A 26,471-nucleotide genomic window follows, 5' to 3' on the forward strand; every position below is an offset into this window, starting at 1 on the left:
TACTTTCATATTTTGGAGAATTTTTTTTTAAATATAATGCCTGAGATCACCCTGTGAAGACAGTTTCAGGAGTTCTGAGTTCAGGTCCAAAAATTTGCATTTTGAAAAACAAGACTTGCATTTGAAGCAATTATTATTTTTTATTTGTATTATCATTGAGACATACCAGAAAATCAGATGCAGTGGCACTATGAATGTAGGGATTGGAATGCATAATTTCTAGATGATGGCGCCTACTCTGAGTGAATTATCACAGTGCCACCAGATTAGGTCTTATAAATCCTTGAGTCAATCTTTTTTGTTACATAAATCAAAAGAGAAATGCCAGCCATTCTTTATAATTATTTAGAGTTTGGTGAAGCTCAGAGATCATAAAATAAAGTATATTTTAAGGAAAAAAAATTATAAATAAGAGACTGGTGATTAATCTTCTTGCCAGTTTTTAATCCAGTATCATGATCAGTCCTTAACAATTACAGAAGATTTTGAGTAAGTGGGTATCCAAAATTTTTCCTATATCTGATCAAGAGCAACTCATTTCAAAACCAACAGTGGCCTATTCAGTTAATGCCCACTGATAGAATGTGAAGGCCATCCCAAGAAGGGATTCCATGGGACTGTCGGCTGGCATAACCTGACTGGTAACAGGATCACCTGGTCTGATAACAGCAGCATCTTCTGTACATGCCACTTGCATTATAAGAGAAACGGTGCCTAGAAAACCAGAGAGTAAAAAATGTTCCTTGTTACCATCTATACTTTATGAACAAGATTTTCATGACAAGTTTTTATGACAAACAGTTTAAATATATCTCTCAGCATATCTGTGAACTGAGTGGGATGATGCCCCCTCGGAGCATCATCTTCAAATAGCTTTGTTAAATGAAATTACCAAATTGCTGCTCTGAAACAGGGTCTCTCTCTGCTGAATCTGAAACTTATTTCCGTCTTTGCATTGTGTGAAATATAATGTTCTCTCAAATTAAAAACAGGTTCTAATTTTTAGAGAAAAAAATTCAAGCATCTTTGATTTGATACCTAACCTCCAATTTAAATCACCTCCAATCTTATTGGTGAGGAGCAATAGAACTTAAATTCTTCATACTATATAGAATTCCAGTGGACCTGCATGTTTGCAGGTTGACCCTGAACCCAGCTGTCATAAAAATACTGACCTGATCTGAAAATCTAAATCTTTTGGTTCCAAGTATTTTTAAGTTCTTGAGTTGCTTCTGATTTCAGTTTAATCTTTTTGAGATCCTATCTATTCCATGGAACTAACTTTTTAGGACTTGGAATCAATGTCAATAGGAAAATAACAACTGATGGCAAAATTTCACACTGTGAAATTTTGTGATTTAGATGCATTTTTCAAATTGGGTATTCTGAGAAGTCTAAATATTAAATGGCAATGTTCATGAACAAGCTGATAGTACAATACCAGCAACATCTAATATTTCATTAACACTCACTATGAAGAGTTGGCACTATCTGCACCTTTTTCAGAGAACTAAACTATAGCTAAAAGAGTTGAAATATCTTGCCCATAGCTACTGAGCAGTGAAGATAGGATTTGTTCCCTAGAGCCCTGTTTTTGGAGCTCCTATTCTTGGGCTTTCCATTGGTTGATCTGTTGTAAACCTAGTCAAGTTTGATGTCCAGGGGAGAGCCTTCTGTGTACTTGTAAGTGAACTTCGTAAGTCAGCATTTGTCAATCACTTCTGAGTTATGTTTGCCTCCTCATTTTTCCCATAGCAATGATAGTGATTTTTCACAAGCTCATTGACCTGGGAAACTACAAACCAAATGGCATGTAGACCAAAATGTTTATAATTATCATGGAGTGCTGGTATCATATGTGAATTTTATGTTATCTGTGCTTTTCTGAATTTTCTGTGTTTTTTACTACATGTATTGCTTTTGGAATGAGAAGTGTTGATCATTTGTTTACTGAAAACTTCTATAACCCTTTTTCATTAAAGGCAATGAGCACCCCATAGCTTTCTTTGTTTTCCCTATCATTTGAGGATCCCTGTAGCTTGGTGTTTACAGTATGTGTTCAGTGCATGTCGAATGTGCTGAAATTGAGACCACTGGAAAGAAATTTGCCACCTGGCACTAAGATGCTCATTGCGTCATTCTGGCGTGAGAATCTATTCATTGCTTTCACTGGTGTGCTAGACAGAGTCCTTTGGCTCTCTAAGCCTGCCTGTATCAGTTCTTCACCTTGTACTAGGTTAGTTTGGAGGAGCATTTTTATAGGAACAAATCTGTTTCTTGGATTCAAGATTAATAGTTAGCCTATTAGATTCTCAGGCATAACACCAAGTGGATGGAACCACAGTATAATCTGATAATGAACCCCAGAGGGTCTCTCATTCTGTAGGTTGTTGATGAGGCCTGAGAATCTTCATTACAGAAGTGCCCAGGAGACCGTTATTCACTGGGGTTTGGAAACATTGCTTTTACAGAATACATTTGTAGGTGTTTCATTAGGACTATAAAAACATTATAGGACCAAAAGTCTATAAAACTACTTTTTTTAAAATTTTATTTTTAACTGAAACAAATAGAAAATTTTACTTTCCTCCTAGACTGTGAAATACTCTCATACAGCTAAAGGGAAAATTCTTAGAATATTGTGTATTTCATATGTCAAGTGCCAGACTTCTTTACCTCAAATCCAATAAAGATCTAATTTTGTAAAATTTATTGTAACCAACATTGGTGTGGTTTCAGGGAAATGAGCAGTTCATGTGCAACTGCTAAGCATTTTAATTGATTTTGCTTTTTTGAAGGGAGATTTAGCAATATGTATCTAAAGTCTTTAACAAAGTAATATCAAACAAGTAAATCGGCCTCTAAAAATTATATTCTAATTATATTCTAAAAAATTATATTTAACATAATTAAAGACACATGTAAATATTTCTGTAGAAATTTTTATCCAAGTAGTCTTATAGTAGTAAAAAATTAGAAGTTGTCTAATGTTCAACAGAGATGTTTAAATAACCTCTATCATAACTGTGCAGTGAAATATTGCATAGCTGCTGGAAGTGTTTTTGAAGGTTATTTAATGCTGTGGGGAAAATTATATATTGCTAATTTTTTTAAAGTTTATTAAATTAAAAAATAGTATAATTCAATTTTATTTTTAAGAATTGAGTATGGGGTTGGGGTTGTGGCTCAGTGGTAGAGTGCTTGCCTAGTATGCATAAGGCACTGGATTCGATTCTCAGCACCACATAAATATAAAATAAAGATATTGTGTCAACCTAAAACTAAAAAATAAATATTTTTTGAAAGAATTGAGTGTTTATATGTGTTCAAAAAAAAAGATGAAAGAAAATATAAGGTCTTCTTTTTTACTGTTTTCCCCCCAAAATTTCTGCAGTGAATATGTACATGGGACTTTTAAGGTTATATTTGTAATTTAATTTTGTGTGTGTGTATCTTTGAAACAATATTTGAAATAGAATAAATAAAGTGAAAAGCCCTAACTTCACAAGTGTAAGGTAAAAAGTTAACTGAATATGAAGTACATGCCAACAAGACCTTGGCACAAGTTTCTAAAACCCCTTTGAGGTGCTGAGGCATCGGCTGGGCCACCTTTGTACTCTTTACAACTTGCATCTAATCTCATGGTCATTGAATCATGCCTGAGCAGGAACTTAGACACCGTAGATATTACAGCAAATATGTATTCATTCTGTCATTCGTCAAATATTTATGAGTACATAAGACATACCATACATGTACATGTTCTGAGTTTGCAAGAGGGATTAAAATAGTCTGATCCTGCCTCAAATGTACATACATAAAGGTTAACAGATTTTTCTTGCTTGTCTTGTTAGCAAAATGTTGTGAATGATTATTATGCTGAAAATCTTTTTGTATTCTGGGTAATTGTGGAAAATCACAAATTATATTTAATATTCTTTTCAACTCACAGGGACTGTTCTCCAGCCTTTTAAATTAACTCTATGTGTTCTATAGCCTTTGCTCCTGAAAGGGACTAATATTTGTGCACATTATTTGCTATTTGTAATTTGTGTTGCTCTGGTTTCCAGTGGTTGTGTTTGCTGTCAGGTTTTAAAAATACAGTGTAAGGAATGAGTTTACCAGTTCTGGTTCTGGTTCTGCCTAAAAACAACCATGGGAATTAAAAAGCTATTTATTTCTACTCCTTCATATTCAAGATCACTGCATTATTTCACAGCTATTGATGGAACCCTTGATGAATTCAAATGGTATTTTTTATAAGGAAAGTTTTCCAAAAAGAGACCGATAAATGTGGAGCTATAGACGTTGGTTTGTTATAACCTTCCCATTTCTGTGCAAGAAGAATCAAGACTGTGATTACTTTGTTTTTTCCCTTCAGGTTTTCCCAGGTGTGCTATGTAGACTTTCTCTATCTAATAATTCTATAATTTTCTACTTTAATTTTAGCAGAGCTTATATGGAAGCTTACAGTTATTGCTCTTCTGCTATCTTTCAGTGAAGGCAAGATTATTGTTGTAGAGTGAATAGTTGGATTACTACCTTTCTAGCCATGGCCTTTTAGGTTCAATGATTTTAATATTTTATGCTACTGCAAAGAAAAATAATTCTTGAATGGATTTATTAAGACAACAGCATACATCTCCTACGCATCCTCCACCACAGGTGTTCAGATGAATGCAGAATCCTGTTGCCACCACTGCCATTGCTTTCCCATTTGTGTATACCTGGTACATCTGTCTCCACTCACATTGACAGCTCTTTCAGTCAATTCTGATGTGTAGTTCACAAGGTGGTGCTGATCACAGGTACTGGGTTGACTGGATAAAGAGATGGCCACGTAGTGTGTGGATTCACCCCTTGCAAAAGGGCTCCTTGTAGAGTGTTTATAGGCATCTTTCTGTGGCAATAGGAATATGTAAGGTTTCTAGACATTTATTCATATAGTATTGACAGATGGATAGTAGGTACCCTTCATTGAGTGTCTGCTGTCTACCAGCCTCTAAGCAATACTGTACATACACTGAGTGCCCACTCTGTGACTTGCAATGATTTATAAGGGAGCTATTTTATCCCCATTTTATAGACAGAGGACACTGAGAATGAGAGAGGTTAACAGTTTGTCTAAATCACATAGTAAATAAAATGAGATTTGGTATGCTGCTCTGTGTGAGTGTGAATCTTAATTCCTTTCTGTACATTGTGTACTATATCCCTAAAGTAAAAGCTAGATGATTTACTCTTAGTTCTTGAAAATTAGAAACTGATAATTAACCTCAAGGTAGCTCAAAGTTAGCAAAAAAAATTAACTTTTGGGGTGTTAAAATACTTAAAGGGTTCTATAATCTTTTCCTTTTTGTTTTACTCTTTTCTACCTCTCCATACCCAGAGAAGGTTGTGGTAGGGTGTGTCTGGTGATGTGTTCATTTAGTGTTGAGGACCTATATGAAATTGCTGTGGTTTTTGTCAATTTACCTTAGTGTTGACTTCAGTAGAAGACAATATTTGAAAGCTTGGACTTTAGAATGAAATCTTGACTGACATTCACTTACTGATTTTGTGCTCCCTGAGCTTCTCTATGCCTCATGGTTCAATCGGCCATGAAGTATACTTAACTGTCCTTGTTCAACAGCTAGATATGGAGATGTTATGAAATAGTCCATGTAAAGCATAGAGGCAGGGATAAAGTACTGAATAAATACTAACTGCTATCATCACTATCACCAGTATCCTATGAAGCTTAATAGTATCACTGAAATAGTATTGCTGGGTTAAAATTAGCTGTAACTAGAAGAAAGATAAGCCTAATAACCAAAAGCTTGAAAAAATTACTTTAGAAGTTTCTAAAGTATTTCAGATACTTTTCTTTGAAAATATTTTGTGTAATTTGTGAACATAAAAGCAACTCGTATAAGACAGGTGAACAGTATTGGTGAAGTTAACATTCACAGAGCAGTAGTCCAATTTTCTTACTGTCCTAAACTTGTATGAAAAGTGAGTCTATATAGAAACTTGTAGCCACAGCCTAAAATATTTCTAGCAATTCCTTTATACCTCTAAAATGAAATCAAAGTAAATAAATGACAAGAAGCCCTGTTCAGCATATCTTCTGGAGTCATGTTCCTCTGCAACTGAACCGCTCAGCTATCATTAAGGGTCTCATTGTCTGTTTACCACTTTGATACTGAGGAAGCAGGACTACAATTATGTTGGCAGATTTCCACCCACTACTCAGGAGCTTTGAGACCAGCAGATGCTAACCCAGGGGATATACTTTCATCAAGTTACAGAGCTGCAGTAAAGTATGTGTTCTAGACTCCTCATTTGAGCTAAATATGCATCAATTTCCTCTGAGCAAGGGGAACAAAGGGTGGGTAAGTACTTCCACCTTGCCTGTGTGGTCTAGGTTCCTTTAAAAACTGACCTGAAAATTAAGTTATAATTGCAGTACTTAAAGGAAATTTGATTTTAAAAGAATAATGACTGTGTTTATGTAACCCCTTATTTAACTTGCTTGTATAACGTGTATAACACCTTCAAGGTGATGGTATGTGTTTCCAAGTCACTGTGAAGGAATATGAAAATAGCCATCTTGTGACAAAAAGCACAAAAAACTTACAGCACAAATTATTATCTTAAAGGAAGCCATAGGCAAAGAACTAATTTATTAACTGTAGATGTTGCAAATTCTAATGTGACTTGTTCCCCACTGACCAGTCAGAGCTATAAATTAAAAAAGTGCTCTGTGGTTAATCCACTAGATTTTTCATTTTTAAAAGTTGGGTTCTTTAAATGTTTTCAGAAGTTTTATCCAATAGGAGCTATGATAATTTTTATAATGTCAAAATAAGCTAGACGGTAGTTTCATGTCTAATCATGTATTAATGATGTTAGGAGATTGTTCTCTACAGATTAATTAGAAAACACCAAAAAGTTAGCAATTTTTCTTTTTCTTTTTTTTTTTTTTTTTTTTTGTGGTGCTGGGGATCAAACCCAGGGCCTTGCACTTGCTAAGCAAGGGCTGTACACTGAGCTACATAACATACAGTGGGAAGAGCCTTGTCTGGATGTGTTGTGGGTAAAAGAGATGGGGTACCGCAATGAAGGTGAGCCGGTCCCTCCTCTGAGGGCACCAGTCTGAATGGTGTTTGAAACTCAGTATATTAACTTTTCTTTATAGCTGCTGATATTAAAAATACAACATTCAAGGACTGGGTTTGTGGCTTAGTGGCAAAGCACTTGCCTAGTATGTGTGAGGCACTGGGTTTGATTCTCAGCACTGCATATAAATAAATAAAGGTCCATCAATGACATAAAAAATAAAATAAAATTTTTAAAAAACACAGCTTTCATCTACTTAGGTATTTCATTTAAAATAATGAGCAGCCAAGTGTGTGATTACATAGCTTTAGGTATATGTATTTAGTTTAAAGAACCATGAGTTTTAAGCCATTCAAGGCAATTGGTTGGTATTATTATTATTATTAGATAGATAATGATGATTCAATTCTAATAGTATACAAATAGAAGACTGACAAATTTATGGAAGAGCTATTGGTTTGTTATAATACTGGAGGTTTTTTAGAAGCTGTTTGTTACAATAATGAGGATCAGCTGGTAGTTTTATAAATTGTGCTTTAATATATATACATACATACACTTGTTAATAAAAATACTAATTCACTTTATTATAGCTCGGTAAATGTTTTTAGATTCTCTATGCTTTGGCAAATGAACATGTGGGGCTTATATTTTTCACTCAGTCTTAATATGCACTGCATTATACTATATTTGAAATGAATACACCTCTTCTGTCCTTCCATAATATAAACTATTTTGCATATTCAAGTGGAGAAGAAAGTAATATTGTGCGCTTTGTGCTAGGCACTGGGGTACCGTATCTTGCAGATATCAGTCCTGGTTAACATGGTTATTAACTCTTCTGATCTGCAACATTTTGGCAACATTTTAAGAATTCCCCAGCATCCATAGATGTAGAATTCACATTTATCACACTTCAAATATACAAATTTGATTTCTATGTCTGTGTCTTGATTTGGGAATTAGGGGACTTAGTTCCCCACGTGCCCCGCCAAATTGCTTAAGTTAATCCTTAATTCCCTGCCTACGTAGTTGCTAAGGTCCAGTTTTGCTTTTCTTACTGTGTGTGTGTGTGTGTGTGTGTGTGTGTGTGTGTGTGTGTGTGTCAGGGAGCAAGGGAGTTGAAGAGGGAGGTGAATTGGTGATATAAATGTGTTTTATTGCCCAGCAACCTACAAGTATGGGAAAGGAGAGAATCCTTAATGGGAAGCTCAGACCAAACATACCATCTGGAAAAACTAAAATGAGCTAAAGCAGTAGCCATGTAGGACAGGGTGAATGCATGGTTTATAACAATATGTTTGGCATTATTTGGTCTTTTGTCTCAGAAGACTCTTTCTAGAACATTAGCATCACAAGAATAGTTCTCTCATCTTAGTTCTCTGTCACCCTGTCATCTGTGTCTGGCTCAGTGCACCGAAGTACCAGTAATGATTGATTATTTAAATGAACAAATGAGTGAATGAATGAATGGCTCATTTCACTGACATTGTCAGATCTTTTGATTTATTATATTTATTTTACTGGAATTTTTGTTGGTGTTCTATTAGAAAGTGAGTGAACTTGCTACTAAATGTGTGTAGACTTATAAATAATTCTACCTCTTGATTAAAAAAAATGGAAGTGTTGGTGAGAATGTGGGGGAAAAGGTACACTCATACATTGCTGGTGGGACTGCAAGTTGATGCAGTCAGTCTGGAAAGCAGTATGGAGAATCCTTGGAAAACTGGGAAAGGAACCATCATTTAACCCAGCTATCCCTCTCCTCGATCCATAACCAAAAGACTTAAAAACAGCATACTGCAGGGACACAGCCACATCAATGTCTATTGCAGCACAATTCACCATAGCTAAACTGTGGAACCAACCTAGATGCCCTTCAGCTGATGAATGGATAAAGAAACTGTGGTATATATACACAATGGAATATTATTCAGCAATAAAAGAATAAAATTATGGCATTTGCAGGTAAATGGATGGAGTTAGGGAATATAATGCTAAGTGAAGTTAGCCAATCCCAAAAAACCAAATACCGAATGTTTTCTCTGATATAAGGAGGCTGATTCATATTGGGGTTAGGAGGGAGAGCATGGGAGGATTATGTGAACTCTAGATAGAGTAAAGGGGTGGGAGGAGGAGGGAGGGAGATGGGGGTAGAAAAGATGGTGGAATAAGATGGACATTATTAACCTAATTACATGTAGGAAGACACGAATGGTATGAATATACTTTGAGATATTGAAAATTGTGCTCTATAAGTGTTATATCAAGTGTAATGCATTCTACTGTCATATATAACAAATTGGAATAAAATAAATAAATTAAAAGAAAATGGTATCTGTCCAAGATCTGAACAAATCCCCAGTTTATCACTCACAGCACATCTTTGTTTTTGACTCTTCCATGAAAGACATCCACACAAATATGAATACTCAGCCATATTTTAAGTTTCTCTTTGATAATTCAAGTAAACCTGGAAATGGAAAGATCAGAGTCTCAGCTAATACTTACATTGTCCTTGGATGCTGTGACTGTCAGATTAGGAATTCTTGCTAATATCTGGTCTCAAAATACCTCTTCTTATTTTTTCTGCTTCTGCACAAATGAGAGAAAGAGGAACAATTCTTCAACCTTTCACATCACTTATTTTCTTCCTAATAAATGTTTTAACAAGTACACACAGTTAGGATACTTAAAATGTATAGCCTCTTATTTTCAAGGTAATAAAATTAACCAAAATCTTGAAGATTATAAATAAATTAGGATATTTTGGCTTTTGTCAAAATTTTCTTCATGAAAAAAAGCAAATATTAATCTAAAATCTTTCCAGTGATAATCCAAAAATGGAGACTTTGATAAAATAAATGTAAGTCCTGTTCATTGAAACAGTGAGGTGTAATTACCAAAGTAATAATGTCACATTTCATTTTCAGCCTAAACTGAATATTCATGGAGTTTCTCTGGTGCCTTTCAGATCTGTCCCTCCCAAAGAAAGTGCTTAATTTTTTCCAAATATACAAATAGTACATATTTTTTTTAAAAAAAAAGACTTTTTAACCTGAAAGCTATTAAGAAAAATCTTAAATCATCTGTAATTCTGCCACCTTTGTTTAGCTACCACTAGCATTTTGGAATAAATTTTAATTGTAATATATACAAAATCATCATATTCCACATACTAGATGTGGCTTGATTTTTCAGTTGACAGACATCAAGGTTATTTTTTCCTTATCAGTAAATATAGGTCCATATTGCCATTTTGGTATTTCCTTTTGAGTCTCTACTATTCCCATATCAATTAGATTTTTCTACTCTAATAAATAAGGCTTTTGTAGACATATCTATTCTTTGCATAGTTCTCTATTTATTTCTTTAGGGTAAAGACCTTGAGCCAGGCACAGTGGCACATGCCTATAGTCAGTCCCAACAGGGCAACATAATGAGACTCTGTCTCAAAAAAATAAAAAGGCAGCTGGGGGAGTGCTAGACCAGTGAGGCATATACTTCTTTTTCCAAAGGCCCTCTTTAGGGAAACCAAACCCAGTTAATATTCCCTTTCTTTCAAACCTGGTCCATTCTTGAATCTAGTAAAAAAAAAAAAAAAAGCTGATTTTTTAGTTTTTATATTTTTTTAATACTTCTGGGGCTGAACATCGTTTCAAACATTCCACATGATTTGCCTGTTCACGTACCTTGCCTGTTTTTCTTTTGGAATATTGTTTTACTAATTTAAGTTTCTTTTGCCAATCTAGATGTTCTTTATAGGCTTTGTAAAAGCATCTACTTTTATTATAAACTATTTTCTTCCCTTGCATTTTTTATAAGAAACTCTAGGCACAAAAGAATATTGAGGCTCTGGACTTTTCAACTTAGACCTTTTTCTTAGTCTGTTGCCATTTTCTGTTGGAGAGAAGGGCAGATATTTCAATGTGAGACTAATTAGTCTGAGTGGTAAATGTGCCATTCTCATAAAGTTGCTCATATGTCAGACGTCCTCGTTACTGTGTGTGATTTCAAGTTTTTTCATACTCTGAATGCCTAAGATTAAAACCAGCATCGCAGCAGAAGTTCAGCAGTAGGTCCATGAGGAGAAGACAGAATCCTGCGCAAACACATTTTTCTGATGTTTGCTGTTAACTTTGGTCTCTAAGATAATTGCCATTTAGAACATCACTTACTGTTTGCACTGTGAGGTGTGTGTTTTCACATCCAGGCCCACAAATATGAAGAATGAGTGGTCTAACTGAGATATATTTCTATTCACTTTCAGAGTATCCACATCTTGGAGAGAACAGCGTCCTCTAGCACCGAGCCCTCTGTAAGTCGGCAGTTGCTAGAACCGGAGCCCATCCCCCTCTCCAAGGTCAGTGATGATATGTGGTTCCTTACTCAGATGGCCTGATGCTGGGACCAAATGAACTGTGAATGACTTTTACACCTGACTCACCCAGAGGTGGCTGTGACAGCACTTACAGGGTATCCCCTTCCTTTTCTTTCTGTCCGAAGTACAATCTCTGCTTTCGGTTAGGAGAAAGTAGAGGAAAATATATATTCCTTGGATTTGCAGGGTTGCTTACAAAGGTTCAAAATTCTCTTTAAAAGAAGAAGGAAAGAGAAACTACTGCTATTCCCTATTGGAGAGAGAAGGAAATATATCTGTGCTGAGCTAATGGCAAAAAAAGAAAAAAGAAAAAATCACAGGGTCCAACAATAATAATAACAGTTACCATGATAGCCCACATACTGCACACCAGGCACTATGCTAAGTGCTTAGATACATTATCCCATTTAATGTAATTCTTATCAACAGCTTCAGGCAATGTCGATAGGTGTTACATTTTACAAATATAGAAACTGAGTTAGTAACTTGCCCAAAGTTATAAATAAAGGAAGGAAAGAAAAGAAAAACTCTTAAATAGCAGAGCAGAAATTCAGAGTTATATTTGCCCAACTCTACAACCAGTGCTCTCCAGCTGTACAGGGATTTTCAAGGTAAAACAGTCCCTACATGGAGGGGCTGTGGCACATTCTGAGATCTGTTTTCCTTCCCATGTCTGGCCTTCCTAACAGGAGGCTCTGGGAGGACTTTGCAGATATTAAGACCTTTTCTGTTTTGTGGGAGCTAGAGTCCCTCCCCTTCAGCCTGCTTTCTCTCAGACTAGAAAAACATCTAAATTCATTTATGTCTAAAATGCAAAAATCATTTGAGGAAATAGCATCTATTCCTACCCACTGCTCCCTAAGAGGTTCATTGAACTGGCTCCCTTATCGAGAAAGCTGAAAATAGAATGCATTCAGATTTGGAATTCAGATATAAAAATAGCATTTTAGCTCTAAATATGGTCAACTTCTAGATATAGTATAGCCAATCCTTCCACTTTGCTTTTTCTATATTAAATAACCCTTTAAGAAAAGAACACATTACTACCCTAGTGTTATTGTATATATATATATATTTCTACCACTTTATACTTTAAAGACATTACAAGTTACAAAGTTTGTTCAGAGAGGAGTAAAACTCTAAGCTAAAGAAAGAGGGGAGTTATCAAACTATAAAAAATAATTTGGAAATAAAAAGTGACTTCCATTCAGACAGCAATTAGAGAATGCATACTTGGTAAATATAATTCATATATCTCTTTGAAACATCACCACTCTCATAATTAGCAAAAAGAAAGGAAAGAAATAATTAGCATAAAGGAAGGAAAGAAAAAATAAATATGAGACACTGGGAAAGGTGGCTAATATTAATTAAACACCTATTTTGTAGGAGGTACTGGAGTAGAACAAAGATTCTTTCATCAGCCACCAGCTCATTGAAGTAGGTAGTAATATTCTCATTTTGCTGATAATTAGCATAATTTCTCAGGGATAAATACCTCAACTTGGTTAAATATCAATCCCCCATAGAAATAAATAGCTGTTATCCCAGCTCACAGCAGCATCGGTGTGGGTTCCCTGGTCTAACAAAGGGGTCTGGGTGGGGCACCAACATCCACTTCCCATTACTTCCCTATGTTCTTGACCATTTGTATCTTGCTGTAGGACTAGCACACCCTTGTCGTATTTTTGTATTAGTATATACAGAACAAATCTTCCACATCCCATCTAGATGGCAAAGCACCTCACTGTTTCAGCTCCTTTGAGAAAAGATGGACTTCCTGGGCACTGATTCGTAGCAGAACTTTGTTTTAAATACACATTGCCTTGGCCAGGATTTGTTCAAATTTTTTGTTTGATGGCTTAAGTCCTAAAGCATTTCTGCATGCCCTCACTGTCACCACCGTCACCCCCTTGCATTTACCTACACATAGGCACATATATGTACACCTATACAGCATACCCTTGAGAAAGGAAGTGTTTCTCTATTTTTTAATGAAAAGGCTCAGGCTATTATTAGATTATATTAGATTTCTATTTTATTTATTGTTACTGCATTATAAGTATTTTTACAACTTCTTTAATCCAAAGATGCTTGTATATCTGACCTAAGTCAAGTACTGACATGATCACATCAGGACCTTTGCTTCTGTTTCTGTTTTAAGTAAACCTAGGAATAGTTGAGACTTTTAAACAGGAAATAAATATCAATTGAAATTTCAAAAAAAAAAATCTTCAATTTTCAGAAAGTTATTCAGTTTTCTTAAGGTATAACTCATCTACTAGGCATAGAGGCAGGAATTTTTACATAATGGAACATAGAGCACAGAAGACCCTATCTTGTACAGAAATGGGTTTTCTTTTCTTACACACTTATTTAGAACATTATGGTCAGAATTTATAATTGAAATAAAGAGAATTTTGTTTGCTCTGATTTTATAATTTGCCTCTTTGTCAGCTTGACAGCTTATTTAATTTTAAGAACTATATTTGGATTATTTCTATTTCTTTTGCTAGGTTTAGGAATATTGCATTAGAGAAATGGAATTATTTGTTCAGAGCTACTGCATTTATGTGTAAGAAATACACTTTTAACTTCCAGCCTTTTCTCTCATCCCTTTTTTCCCTCCTCTCCAATTAAACTCCTAAAGAAGAAAGGAAAGCCACTCTGATCGAAATCTGTGTCCATAGTTCCACAGAGACATGCTGTTATTATATTCTGAATTCAGTTAGGAAAAAAAAGGAAAACATTTATACTTGTTATTAAATATTTCCATTCATCACACATATGCATGCACACACAAAAAAAAATAGAAGTTAAATACTAGCTTTCAAATAAGATCTAGCCAGAAATAAAAACTCGATTCTTTTATAGATACTATCCACAGATGAAGCCACTAAAAATAGAAATGTCTTTAAATATAGATGAAATCTCTCAAGAACAAAGAAAGCTCTAATGAATATGATCCCACTTATATAGAGAATTGTTATCTTAATGATTTAATTTTGATTATTTAAAACTTTTAAAAAGAAATTAGCAAAAATCTATGGAATAGAGTGGTTATCTACCTGTCTGGTGACAGCAGAAAGCCAAACTTTCTATAAGAACTTACTATTTTTCTCTTGTCATTTAAACATTATTTATAACAAAACTCACTTGTTCAGTGTTTAATTCAGTAGTGAGAAAGGGGTGCCAAAGCCTTCCACTTGGCACTCTGGAAATGTGATAATGCTACCAGCACTTATCTTGTCCAAAAACATGATATTCCATGCAGCCTGAAATTGTCTCATCAAAAACATTTTTTTTAAAAAAACGCTACCTCTAATTAAGTTTTGACCAGATGAATCACAGTTTCTGATAGAATTATCCACAAGTAGGAAACCACTTCTTAGGTTGTTAAAGATCCTTTCAAGAGTTCTTAATGTCACCAAGTGGACACCAGCAGGTATGTTTCTCTACGGTATACAGTTCAGTCTTTAGGGATGACCAGGAAGATGAAGAAGTGATAGTAGTCTCAGGTTCATTTTGGGGGTGTTCATTTGGGCAGGGGGTTAACAATGATGGTGGAATGTATGGATAAGGTAATTGTGCATTGGGCTTAGGTAGCATGGAGGCATGGTGCTGGTTTTGGAGGGCTTTTCAAAGGTCAGGAGCATCTCCTTGTCTCTGATGTTAGAATGAAGCAATGTTGGCCACATCAGGAGATGTGGATATGGGAGAAGTGGATATAGGAATGGACAGTAAGGACTCAGCTGCCTCCCTTCCTGTGGCTCACATCAGGAACTGATTATGAACCCTTCCCTCTGATTCGTGGGCTCCTCTGCAGATTTGGGGCAGCTATCACCCACCTACTTGGGCCAGCAAAGCCATCTTCTCTGAGATGAATTCCATTGGCCATTCCTGTTGAGCTTTTTTATGTAGACTGTAAATGATTTCTGATAGAACAAATCATTTTGGAAAGCATCTTCCCAAGTCAGTTTGGGATGAGGCATCCTATAGAGAGCCTTCCTTGATTCATGGACCACACATCCAACTTTCTGAGGGAGGCAATAGAGTGGGTTATGCTGAGAGATTTTGCCTCCCTGCATTGTGGGCAGGATTGCAGCAACTGTGCAGTGGGTATGGGAGCCTCTTCCCACCTTGAGAGCTGCCGCCTCTGCTGAATTGTTAAAAGGGCACACTGTGGTCCAGAATGTCATGCCTGAGCTTTAGCATATGAGCTCTCAGAGTGTTTGCTAGTTCAATGGTTACTTTATAACTGAATGGCCCTTAGAATCAACTGGGTTTGTCAAGTCCAGCAGGGACTATGGGAAAATAAAGACAGACATCCTTCACTTGGCAAACCCAGTGTCACCAGATCTCATAGTCTTTCAGAAAATTTGTATTCTTAAAGTCTGAAATATTGTGCTTTGTAAATGTTTAAAATTCATTTTTAAAAAATGAAGTACCGCAGATGAGCAGATGAACGTAATATGTCTTGAAAAAGAGGAAACATTTAATTGGCTTTTAACAGGAGGGTGTTTAAGTCTGGACTCTTAGACCCAAGGTTTTTTGTTTGTTTATTTGTTTCTAATTATTTGTTACTTTTTGTGCTGGGAATTGAACCCAGGGCCTTGGAAATGCTAAGCATACTCTACCACCAAACTACACTCCCAGTTCTAGAACTCAGATTCTTGGCCTTGCAGCCTGATGCTCTTTAATACTGACACCCAAGGGGAGTTCTACCATTGAAAGCCTGTACTTATCAGTGTGCACTTGACAAGTAAGGTGTTTAACACCCACTTGGAAATGCCATGGCCGTACCAAGAAGAAACAGGACCATGGCATAGTTCTGTGTTGATAGCAGGTTCCCAGCCACTTTAGACGCCTGCAGCCTTTCTGCTTCTACCCAGAAAGCCAGATCTGCACACTAATTGAACATTTGTCCTCAAAACAGCCTTACTCTAAAACTTTAAAGTTCCTCTGGTGCCCAGAGATTAACTGTCTGGGAAAATGCATTTTAAACATTCTGAGTACAGGCAATTGAAATTCCTTCCCACCCCAAGTAGACAAGGTGGCCCCAGTGAGTCTCTGATGGACCCTGAGTGCCTCCAGGTCTACCTGGGAAACTCATTTAACTTCAGTTAAAAGTGCATAGCTGTGTTTGATGTTAGAATTCGCTCCGGAATCTTTTCTACTTCTGGCGGGTCTAGTGTTGCCTCAAAAGCAACTTCTACTTAAGAATCTGCTTTAAGTGTGTCGTCAAACACAGAAAATATGTGATTTGTTTTTCTTTTCTCTCAGGAAGCTGACAGCTGGGAAATTATAGAAGGGCTGAAAATAGGTCAAACTAATGTCCAGAAACCAGACAAACACGAAGGCTTTATGTTGAAGAAGAGAAAATGGCCTTTAAAAGGCTGGCACAAGGTAACATTTTTATCAGATTCAATTTCAGATCATCTTCATAGAAAGGATATTATTTGTGATTATTCAGTAGGAAACCAAGACTATTGCATATACATAAAACTCATTTTCAAGGCCCCATGAATTTCATTCTATTATACCTACTAGCGTCCAAGATCTGTAGCATATAGATGAAGGAGAAAATGTTTATGTAATACTTAAAATCCAAATTGTACATATTATTGTCTAACCTACTTTTTTTCACATAAATTAGTATGGATATGTTCTCATTAAATATTTTTCTAAATATGAGATGCTTTTAAGTGTATTCCTTTGGGTGGATTTATATATTCCACCATTATTAAAACAATTTCTTATTGCTAGATATATAGGACTTGTCCAATTTTTTGTTATGTTGTTGCAATGAGCATCTTTATAATTGAATACTGTTTAGTTTTGTGGGATAAACCTTACAGTTATTACTAGGACAAAGTAAATTTGGAAAATTGCTGATTCTGGAAATTTTGGTTACCACTTTTTAAGGTAGTTTATTCTTCTCTCCCCTCCCAATATCCTTTTCTACCTCCCAGTTTTAATTAGGGAGGAAATATTTGTTACTACATTGTTATAATTACCCAAGTAGTAAGAATTCCATAGTGCTAGCTGGGTGTGATGGCATGTGTCTATTGTCCCAACTACTTGGAAAGGCTGAAGCCAAATGATCCCTTGAACTCTGGAGTTTGAGACCAACCTGGGCAACATAGCAAGACCCCATATCTTTCCAGCAGGGGGAAAAAAAATAATTTTGTGTTACTAAGGAGAAGGAAATTCTCTTCCACCTTCAGTATAAGCGCTCTGGTGGACCATTCAGAATCATCTCTGAAATCACTGGAAGATCAAGTTCATCTGCTCATCATCTCTACTGATGGATTTCATCTTAAACGGACAGATTTGTCAACTCAAAGGTCCAGATAGTAGCTGACCACTGGCTTAAAACAGGACAGTTATGGATTATAACTTGCTTGAAAAAAACACATTTTATGCATTTTTTAAATATTTTTTTAAAAGAGAGAGTGAGAGAGGAGAGAGAGTAAGAGAGAGAATTTTTAATATTTATTTTTTAGTTCTCGGCAGACACAACATCTTTGTTGGTATGTGGTGCTGAGGATCGAACCCAGGCCGCACGCATGCCAGGCGAGCGTGCTACCGCTTGAACCACATCCCCAGCCCCATTTTATGCATTTTTAAGGGAAAGATTCGAAATGAACAAATGGGAAAGGAAGTCCCAGTGTCCTGAATCCAAAGATGGAACAAAAACAGATCAAAGGGGCTTCTGACTAAGATGCCCTCTCCCTTGTCAGAAACTGTCTCCCCTGAACCCTATAATATTATTCCAATGCAAGTGATCTTTCTCCATCCATTTTTAAAATTTTTCTTCCCTGAATTTTGGTCACCTCGTGATCCTTTCTGGGATCATCTTTGCCTTGCACTCTGACTTGGCACTTCCTCTAATCGGTGGCTTGCTAAGCTCTTTCCCTGTGACATCCTACAGGTTATCTTCACTAAAATTCTTTGATAGATAGAAATTTTTAAAAATAGGGAAAAAAGGTCAAAGAAAGATTTTATATGAATCACTAAATTTAACACTCTCAGTCCATGTTTCAGTATAAGTGACTGTGGTTTGACAACTTTCTGGAGTACGTCTGTAAACATCTTGCTGCATAAATGAAAGGAGGGAGGGTCTCCTTTCCATTGCCCTTTCTCCTCATCTCCAGTACCAACCTATTACTGATTCAAGCATCAGCCCATTTGGCCCTAGACAATTGAATAGTGATATGTTTTTCAATTGTGGAGATTCTTCGTTGCTTCTTGTTCTCCTAAATCTGAAACAAAGGGGTTACAGTGGCCTTTTGTGAGCTCTGGGCAGGTGACCCCAGACCTGACTTCCTGCAACCTCAGTATCTGTGAGTTCCTGAATCACATAAAAACTTTCCAGCAGAGTAATTTTTCCAGCAACAGAAAGACTCTCTGCATGTGTAGAGCTACAGGAAGTCACTGGGTCCTTTGTGTGATTGGGTCCTGGGAGCAGTTTGTTCTCTTGTAAATTGTCCACTGAAAGGAAATCAAGAGCAGAGAGTTTCTAAGTGTTTGTGGAGCAAAAATGGCTAAATCCATTCAGACTGGATCAAGAAGACCTTGGAGCAGACAAAAATTGCCAAAAAAAACTCTCTCTCTTTTTTCTACCCTTAACATAATTTGGAAATATTTTAATTTCTTTTACTAATAGTGAAATGCAAGCAGTTTGCTAAAGCCACTTAAACTTTCTAAGAATTCATTCTTCAAAGATCCAGTCTATTGGCTTCTAAAGTGAACAAGAACATTTTCAGGAATTATCTAGAGAAAATTGACGAGTTTGCCTATAGGGTAAAAAGAATCCTGCAGAATTGTGTAGAACTCCTCACAGAATTATTGTGACATAATCTGGATTATTATCATTTCTCACTTTCAGAAATATGTGGTTCATTCAGAAGGTCTTAGCTATAGGCCCTGAGATTTCCTCCTTGTTATCAAAACCATGGTGAAAAAAATTCATCCCCCTTGAGTTACATGTAAAAGAACACTGGTAGGTTAATAACACAGAATGAGAGCTCTGATCTCCTTGCAGCTTAAAATGACTGTGGCCAGATGCACTGAATTCATATATTAAAATGATCAAACATGTTGATTGCTAAATGTGAAGCAACTAGACCCACATTTGTGAATGTTTTATATAATTCAAAATATAGACAATAACTAGGGATGTTTGGTTCTTGCAGCGTTTTTTTGTCCTGGATAATGGAATGTTAAAGTATTCAAAGGCACCACTTGATGTAAGTAGCACACAGGACTTGTTTCAAAAGTTGATTTAGAATTCTGCTTGAAGTGAGTAAACACTAATTGTACAAGCCTTGTGCTGTAGTTCCCAGCTTTGTGCATGTATATGCCTCTGATATTTAACAGGCTTCCAAACCTGCATGTTTCTGAGAAGGTGTGTCTTATGCTTATACTCAAGATAGCAGAAAGTCTCAAACTAGTGCATGAAGATTTAAATTAACTAATTAATGTACGTTCAAAACAGAAGCTTAAACCCAAGAGCAACACGTAAATAAAATCACCCCTTTCTCTCTTGAAGAGAAGAATGCAAATAGTCTTTTCTTTCCCCTGGCCCTCTCAATAAACTCTGCTTTATGTACTTTTCTTGAGATTTAAAGCCATTTTTGTTCTTGTTGATGTCCTTTAGAAACCGTCTTTTGAATTTTATTTCTGTTTCATACATTGTTTTATCTTGGGAATCCCAACTCACAAAAATTTCTTGAACTAGTTTTTGTTTAATATATAAAGTAGTCGTTTACATGAAAATCAGGAAAATTCCCTTCATATCATGTGGTGTAGGGGAAATGACATATTGCTCAGATTACAGTTTAGTCCCCATCTCTGCTGTTGAATTAGGGTGTCTTTGATCACAAGGGGACAGCCAAAAGGAGGAACGGGCTGCTCTGTGTCTTGCCTTCCGTGTTGCCTACTTCTGCCCTAGCTCTGTCTCACTGTTCAGGGATGTTCTGGGTCATAAGTCAAAACGTTGACCATAGTTACTTTAGGAGTCATGAAAATGTCTTTTGAAGGGATATAACCTATGTGATCTAGAATTCTGAAGAACTGGCCTTAGAGGCTGTTTCCAAAACAGAAATAAGATAAATATTGTCACTTAATGAAATTGGTATGAAGTCACAGGAACTTTAACTGTCCTCAGTTTAAGGGTCTCAACTTCAGAATCCCAACCATTTTCTCTTTTTTTAAAGAGGTATGGTAATCCACTTCCCATAGATAAGTTAAAAATTACCTTCAGATCACTAATTCAATATAGACCATAAGTACATCAGCCCGTATATCCTATCAGCGTATTTACTAATCTTTTGATTTCAGATTCAAAAAGGGAAGGTCCATGGGAGCATAGATGTCGGACTATCTGTAATGTCAATTAAAAAGAAAGCACGGAGAATAGACCTTGACACGGAAGAGCACATCTACCATTTGAAGGTGAAATCGCTTTCCAACAGTTCTTGGGCCATTATGGGAGACCTGATTTATCTGCACCAGTGGCAGACAAGAGATGGGTTTCCCAGCTACCTTCTCCTCTTGCTCTTTATTTCAGGTGAAGTCCCAGGACTGGTTTGATGCCTGGGTTTCCAAGCTGCGCCATCATCGGCTGTACCGTCAGAATGAAATTGTGAGATCACCAAGAGATGCTAGTTTTCACATATTTCCTGCAACTTCCACAGCGGAGTCCTCCCCAGCTGCGAATGTTTCTGTTGTTGATGGAAAGGTATGATTTTGCTCTATAAAACCAACATGGCAATTGCTTAGAAAATTATGCAGATATGGTATTCCACGTCCCATAGATAATTCAATACAGACCGTAAGTATATCAGACCATATATCCTATCAACGTATTTACTAGTCTTTTGATTTCAGATTCAAAAAGGGAAGTCCATGGGAGCATAGATGTCAGAGTATCTGTGATGTCAATTAAAAAGAAAACACCAGGAAAAAAAAAAAAGTTTGCTTTGTAAACTGACACTCAGGAGATAGCAATGACATTGGCATCAGAGTTAATCACAAATATAGATTAGGCATAAATGTGATCACCAAAAGTATTGAGAGTTATTTTTCCTTTTTAATGACTAAAGGGCATTCTATTTTTATGTGGCTTTGTAAGAATATTAGGAAGAGGAGCAAGTATTTGTTTAATCAGCACCCAGTAATCAGGTACCTTCATAATTTTAGGGTGATAATAAGAATACCCTAAAGTTCTGAAAGTGAAACTTGCTTTTTTGCCTTGAGCTGTAATAATTTGACCCAGAGAGAGCTTGTAAGTCCGATAATGAAGTTAATGCAAGTAAGTTAACCCGCTAATGAAGTTAATGCAAATAATAATACAGGTAGTAGCCTATTTCAGTGACCAGGTACTCCATGAAGCATTTGACATTCATTTATCACTAATTTTTCATAAAAACAAAGTTCAGGGGCAGTAAAGAATTTGTCCAGAATGGCACAGCATTTGACCCTGAATCATCTCTGTTTCCAAAACCACTGCCCTTTCTCTTACACCAGGTGCCAGGCCAGGGAGGCTGAGGTTGTTCCTGGGCTTCCACAGGAGCTCATTTTCTTTTTTTTTTAATATTTATTTTTTAGCTTTAGGTGGACACAATTATTTTATTTTATGTGGTGCTGAGGATCGAACCCAGTGCCTCATGCATGCCAGGCGAGCCCACTACTACTTGAGCCATATTCCAGCCCCCATAGGAGCTCATTTTCTATGCTACTGAAAAGCTACAGGTGTTGCTTGTTTGAAAGATTAAGCCTGGCACAATGACACACTCCTGAATCCCAGCTACTCAGCAAAGTGAGGCAGGAGGATTGAAAGTTTGAAGCTCGCCGGAGCAACTTAGCAAGAGCTTATCTCAAAATAAAAAAATTTTTAAATGCTGGGGTTGTAGCTCAATGGTAGAGCCTGCATGAGATCCCTATATCAAGAAAAAAAAAAAAAAGCCAAGGTTGTGGCAACAGGCAGGGAGGCAGCTGTTTCTTCCTTTGATTCAATAATTATGTTTTCTGAAACATAGACACATTGTACTGCCCAGGGGTGTGCCAGCTTTACACCTGGCACATGAAATCAAGAACAGAAACGGCTACCACAAGTATTTCAGTGGAGATTCTGCTTTCTCTGTTTGCTTTCACAGGAATGTACATCATACATAGATTCAGGTTTCCTTTGCAAAGCATCAAAAAAACCTCATGAAAAAAAAATCTGCTTTATTAAAAAAAAATCAGATTCAATGAAACATTACTATCTTCAATTTTGTTATTTCAGTGGAAATTGCTTAAATAATGTCAGTTAAGTCCCATTAATTGTTTTTCACAAGACTGTCAAACCTTGCATTATTTCATTCTTGTTGAAAGCTTGCTAAGGACTTTTTAAATTATCTTTTTTCCCAGAGTATAATGCTGGGTTAACATTAATACCAGCCAGTTCTGAAATAAAAAGAATCATACCAGAAGGTCAGGGGGCTAGGAATGTTGGGAACTTACAGATGCCAAGATAGTCCCCAGGGTTCTCTGAGCCTTCTGTGTTCTCACCACAGGGTAAAATGAATCACAGCATTATCCAAATTAAGTGAGAAATGTATCCCAAATGGATCTTTTAAATTAAAAAATTTAATTCTTTGGTTCTTCCGGCTTCTGCCTACATCTTTGGCACTGAGTGTTGACAAAAGATACATTGTTTTCATCCCTTGTCTTATTTATTAAATGACATGGGTGATATCTGAGAATGGTGAACTGAAACCAAATCCTCCCCACTCTTTGCCTCAGACTAAGAAAGCTCGTTAACTCTGGTTTTCACAAAAAAAATCTATTTCTTTAGTTGGGAATGGCATACCTCTAAGATGTAACTTGGTAAAAGATTTCCATTGCATTTATCAAAATGCAATGAAGATTGAAAAGAGCTTTTTATCATTTCGCTTGCCTTCTTCATGTCAAACTAGGGGACTCCTGAATGGGAATTGGTTTGTGGGTAGTAAGTTGTCTGGGTTTGCTAAGTGTGTGCATCATTTACTTCTGATTTTGAAGAGACACATTCAGTTGTAATCTAATATTAAAACCAACTATGGAATTTTAAAGTTATTTCAGCTTTATGGGAAATAAGTTTCTGCTTATTTCACTGAAGTTTACTGCACTTATCCTGATATCTACATATTTCATCTAACTTTATTTCACATAAAATCCTTTGAATGGAAATTCTACCAGCTATAGATAATGACTTGGCAAAACTGCCTTTTTATATAATTTTTCAGTACGCATTTGAAGTTCTATAAGGCTGCTTGCTGGTGGATAATGGATTTAGGTGTCACATGTGGTTGAGGAGACATTGAAGTGATTATAAGGGCACAGAGGACTTTTGGAAAGGAAGGGCTTTAAATCATGAGTTAAAAGTACCTCAACAAGGACACTGCATCTAATGCAGCTTACTGAGTAACTTAAAAGTGCTGGGAATCTGAGTTGGCAGGTCCTTGTGAGTATGAGATGCAACACATTTGAATGTTATCCCCTTCACTGATTGGTGGAGCTGGCAACCTAATGGGAGTGTTGTTACTTATGGGGAGGCGGCCAGCGCCTCACCACGGGGTCCTTTTCTCTGCTCAGGAGGGTATAAGCCACCAGAGAAAATAAGTCAGAAATAATTAGTGAAGAACAAAAGTCAGAGTCAGAATTATAGTTTTGAAGCAGAGTGCCTGATAGATCCAGACCACACAGGAGCTAGAGCTGGCCAACTAGAAAATGGCTCCTGTGGTTTATTTAAGGGGGTACCTCAAAGGCAGGGATAAGGTTTCAGGGGTGGAGTCTTGCTTCATGTTGTATTCAACAGATTGATTGACATCTTGGCAGGTTACACTCATCTCTGAAAGGCTGTGTGGCTGCAGCAGGTCACCCTGTCTCCAGTGCTGTGTGGGACGTGGGGCTGAACTGAATAGGGCTCACATGTGTCTGGGCAGTCTTGACCAGAGGAAATTTCCACTGTAAGTTTTCAGACACCAGATTCTCCTATTCACTGGGTGCGATGCTGATTTTTAATTCACAGAGAGCCCACGGAAGGTTCTCATCAGTTACTGTTTGTAAATGTTGCCTTCCCTGGACACATACCACGTTTAGCCAACAGGCTGCCTCCATATTTTCAAGATGCCTTTTATTCCTCTTTTCTTAATCTCACTATGAGGGTACTTATGTTTCTTAATGATCATTGAAATATACTCTTTCTGCTTCATATAACCACAGGGTTCATTTCTGTTTTTGTTCCTTATAGGTGCAACCCAACAACTTTCCTTGGCAGTCTCCCCTGCCATGTAGCAATAGCCTCCCTGCAACCTGTACAACTGGCCAGAGCAAAGTGGCAGCCTGGTTACAGGACTCGGAAGAAATGGACAGGTGTGCAGAAGGTTAGTTCCCGCCCATTTGGGCTATCAGAGTAATAAGCCCTCGAATCAAACCAAACAAGTACTGAAGTGAATTGTGGGTACTGCATCTTTCACACTGACCCTTTTGATTGCCTTGACCTTTCCTTTTTCTTACTTTTATACTCTTTTTTTTTTTTATATTCTTTTCCATTTCATGACCTGGGCTACTTACCTGCTGGTTCTCCTGTACCCTCACAATAAATGAACCTGATTTTGATCTTGCCTTGACTTCCTCCCACTTCAGCCTTCTCTCATCTTTTTGCTGGTTCTGCTGGCTTCCGTGTTCTCTACCCTTCAGACCCTGAAGAACCCTCTGTCCTTGCTCCTGGACTCGCTATTCTACCTTTCTCTCTAGGTCTGTTCCATGGCTGCCTTCTTTGATGCTGTCTTGTCCATAAAACGAATATATATTTCCTGACAATCCAGCCATAAAGGGCAAAATTCTAATATGCTGCATCTTTTATCCATAGTTACCTGTTAGTGGTATATATCACTAGGGATCAGTTTTTAAATATTCTGAACTAATACATGATTCCCTCACTCTGTATCTCCAAACCACTTTATCTCTTCATACTTTTTCCTTTCTTGTAATCAGCTGGAGCACATTGGTCCAAACTTGGTCCATAGGCCATTTCCATTCTGTGAGACAATTTTCATTTGATCTTCAATACCAAGAAAAACAAGGACAGTGTAGAGAGTACTTATTAGGGCTCGACTGAATTCTTAAAATGATCTTAAGATGACATCAGGATGAATTTAATTTTTTTCCTTTATGAAATTATAAAAAAATTAGATATGGTATCATTTTTATGTTCTTACTTAGAAAAATGAAAATTTGGCAATCTGTTAGTCTCCTGACCAAATATTTTTTTTCACCCCACCTGTGTGTGAACTCAAAGTCTGTAGCATTTTATCAGCCCTTTGGGAGATCCACCTCCCAAACTTAATCTTTATGTGAATATATGATTGAATAGGGATTTTATATTCATTATCACATCCAGCTGACTTACCAAAGGTTTTCCTTGGATGTATTCACCAAGGAAACACTCAGACTTTAGTTTCAGTACAATAACTTCAGGTTGGGGAAGAATCACCCACGCAGTGATTCTGAAAATTTCAGCCTCTACTCTGGAAAACTTAGGAGCAGAGAAGTTCACTTCCTTTACCAAGGTCCCATGGCTAGTAAGTGGAGCTGGGACTCACTCTGGCATTGTGATCCCAGAGTGTGTTCTTGAACATGTAGTTGCTCTGCCATCTCAGTTGTGTCTTCCCTGAGAGTGGGCCCATGTACCTTACATCCCTGTTTCTGTCAGTGCTTTTGTCATACCCCCACTGAAACCTCGGGGTCATCTTTGATCCTCCTCCCTGTTCATCCAGCCATGACCAAGTTCTGTATATTGTTTCTTTGAAAACCTCCTCCTCATGCTCCCCTTCTGTCTTCCCCTGAATTCCACTCATGTCTTTCTGACTGAGGCCCACCATTCTTGTCTCTGTGTGATCACCAGCCTCCTCACTGGTTCTCTGCCTCAGTTTCTGGCTCTGCTGCTTCCTCCCTC

The 26,471-nt window shown here is 36.9% G+C and overlaps 1 protein-coding gene across 6 annotated transcripts in view; it reads left to right on the top strand.

The window, feature by feature from the left end:
• The window catches only part of Osbpl6 (oxysterol binding protein like 6), a 193,280-nt gene that overhangs the window by 122,626 nt on the left and 44,183 nt on the right, over positions 1 to 26,471 (top strand). For all 6 annotated transcript variants that reach the window (XM_026391988.2, XM_026391989.2, XM_026391993.2 and 3 more), the window contains exons 4-9: positions 11,372 to 11,464; positions 16,766 to 16,888; positions 19,681 to 19,734; positions 20,828 to 20,941; positions 21,057 to 21,227; positions 24,765 to 24,897. In XM_026391988.2, coding sequence (XP_026247773.1) covers positions 11,372 to 11,464; positions 16,766 to 16,888; positions 19,681 to 19,734; positions 20,828 to 20,941; positions 21,057 to 21,227; positions 24,765 to 24,897 — 688 coding nt within the window. The remainder of the gene's footprint in view (positions 1 to 11,371; positions 11,465 to 16,765; positions 16,889 to 19,680; positions 19,735 to 20,827; positions 20,942 to 21,056; positions 21,228 to 24,764; positions 24,898 to 26,471) is intronic.

The sequence above is a fragment of the Urocitellus parryii genome, chromosome 1 (genome assembly GCF_045843805.1).
Source record: "Urocitellus parryii isolate mUroPar1 chromosome 1, mUroPar1.hap1, whole genome shotgun sequence".
Classification (NCBI taxonomy): domain Eukaryota; kingdom Metazoa; phylum Chordata; class Mammalia; order Rodentia; family Sciuridae; genus Urocitellus; species Urocitellus parryii.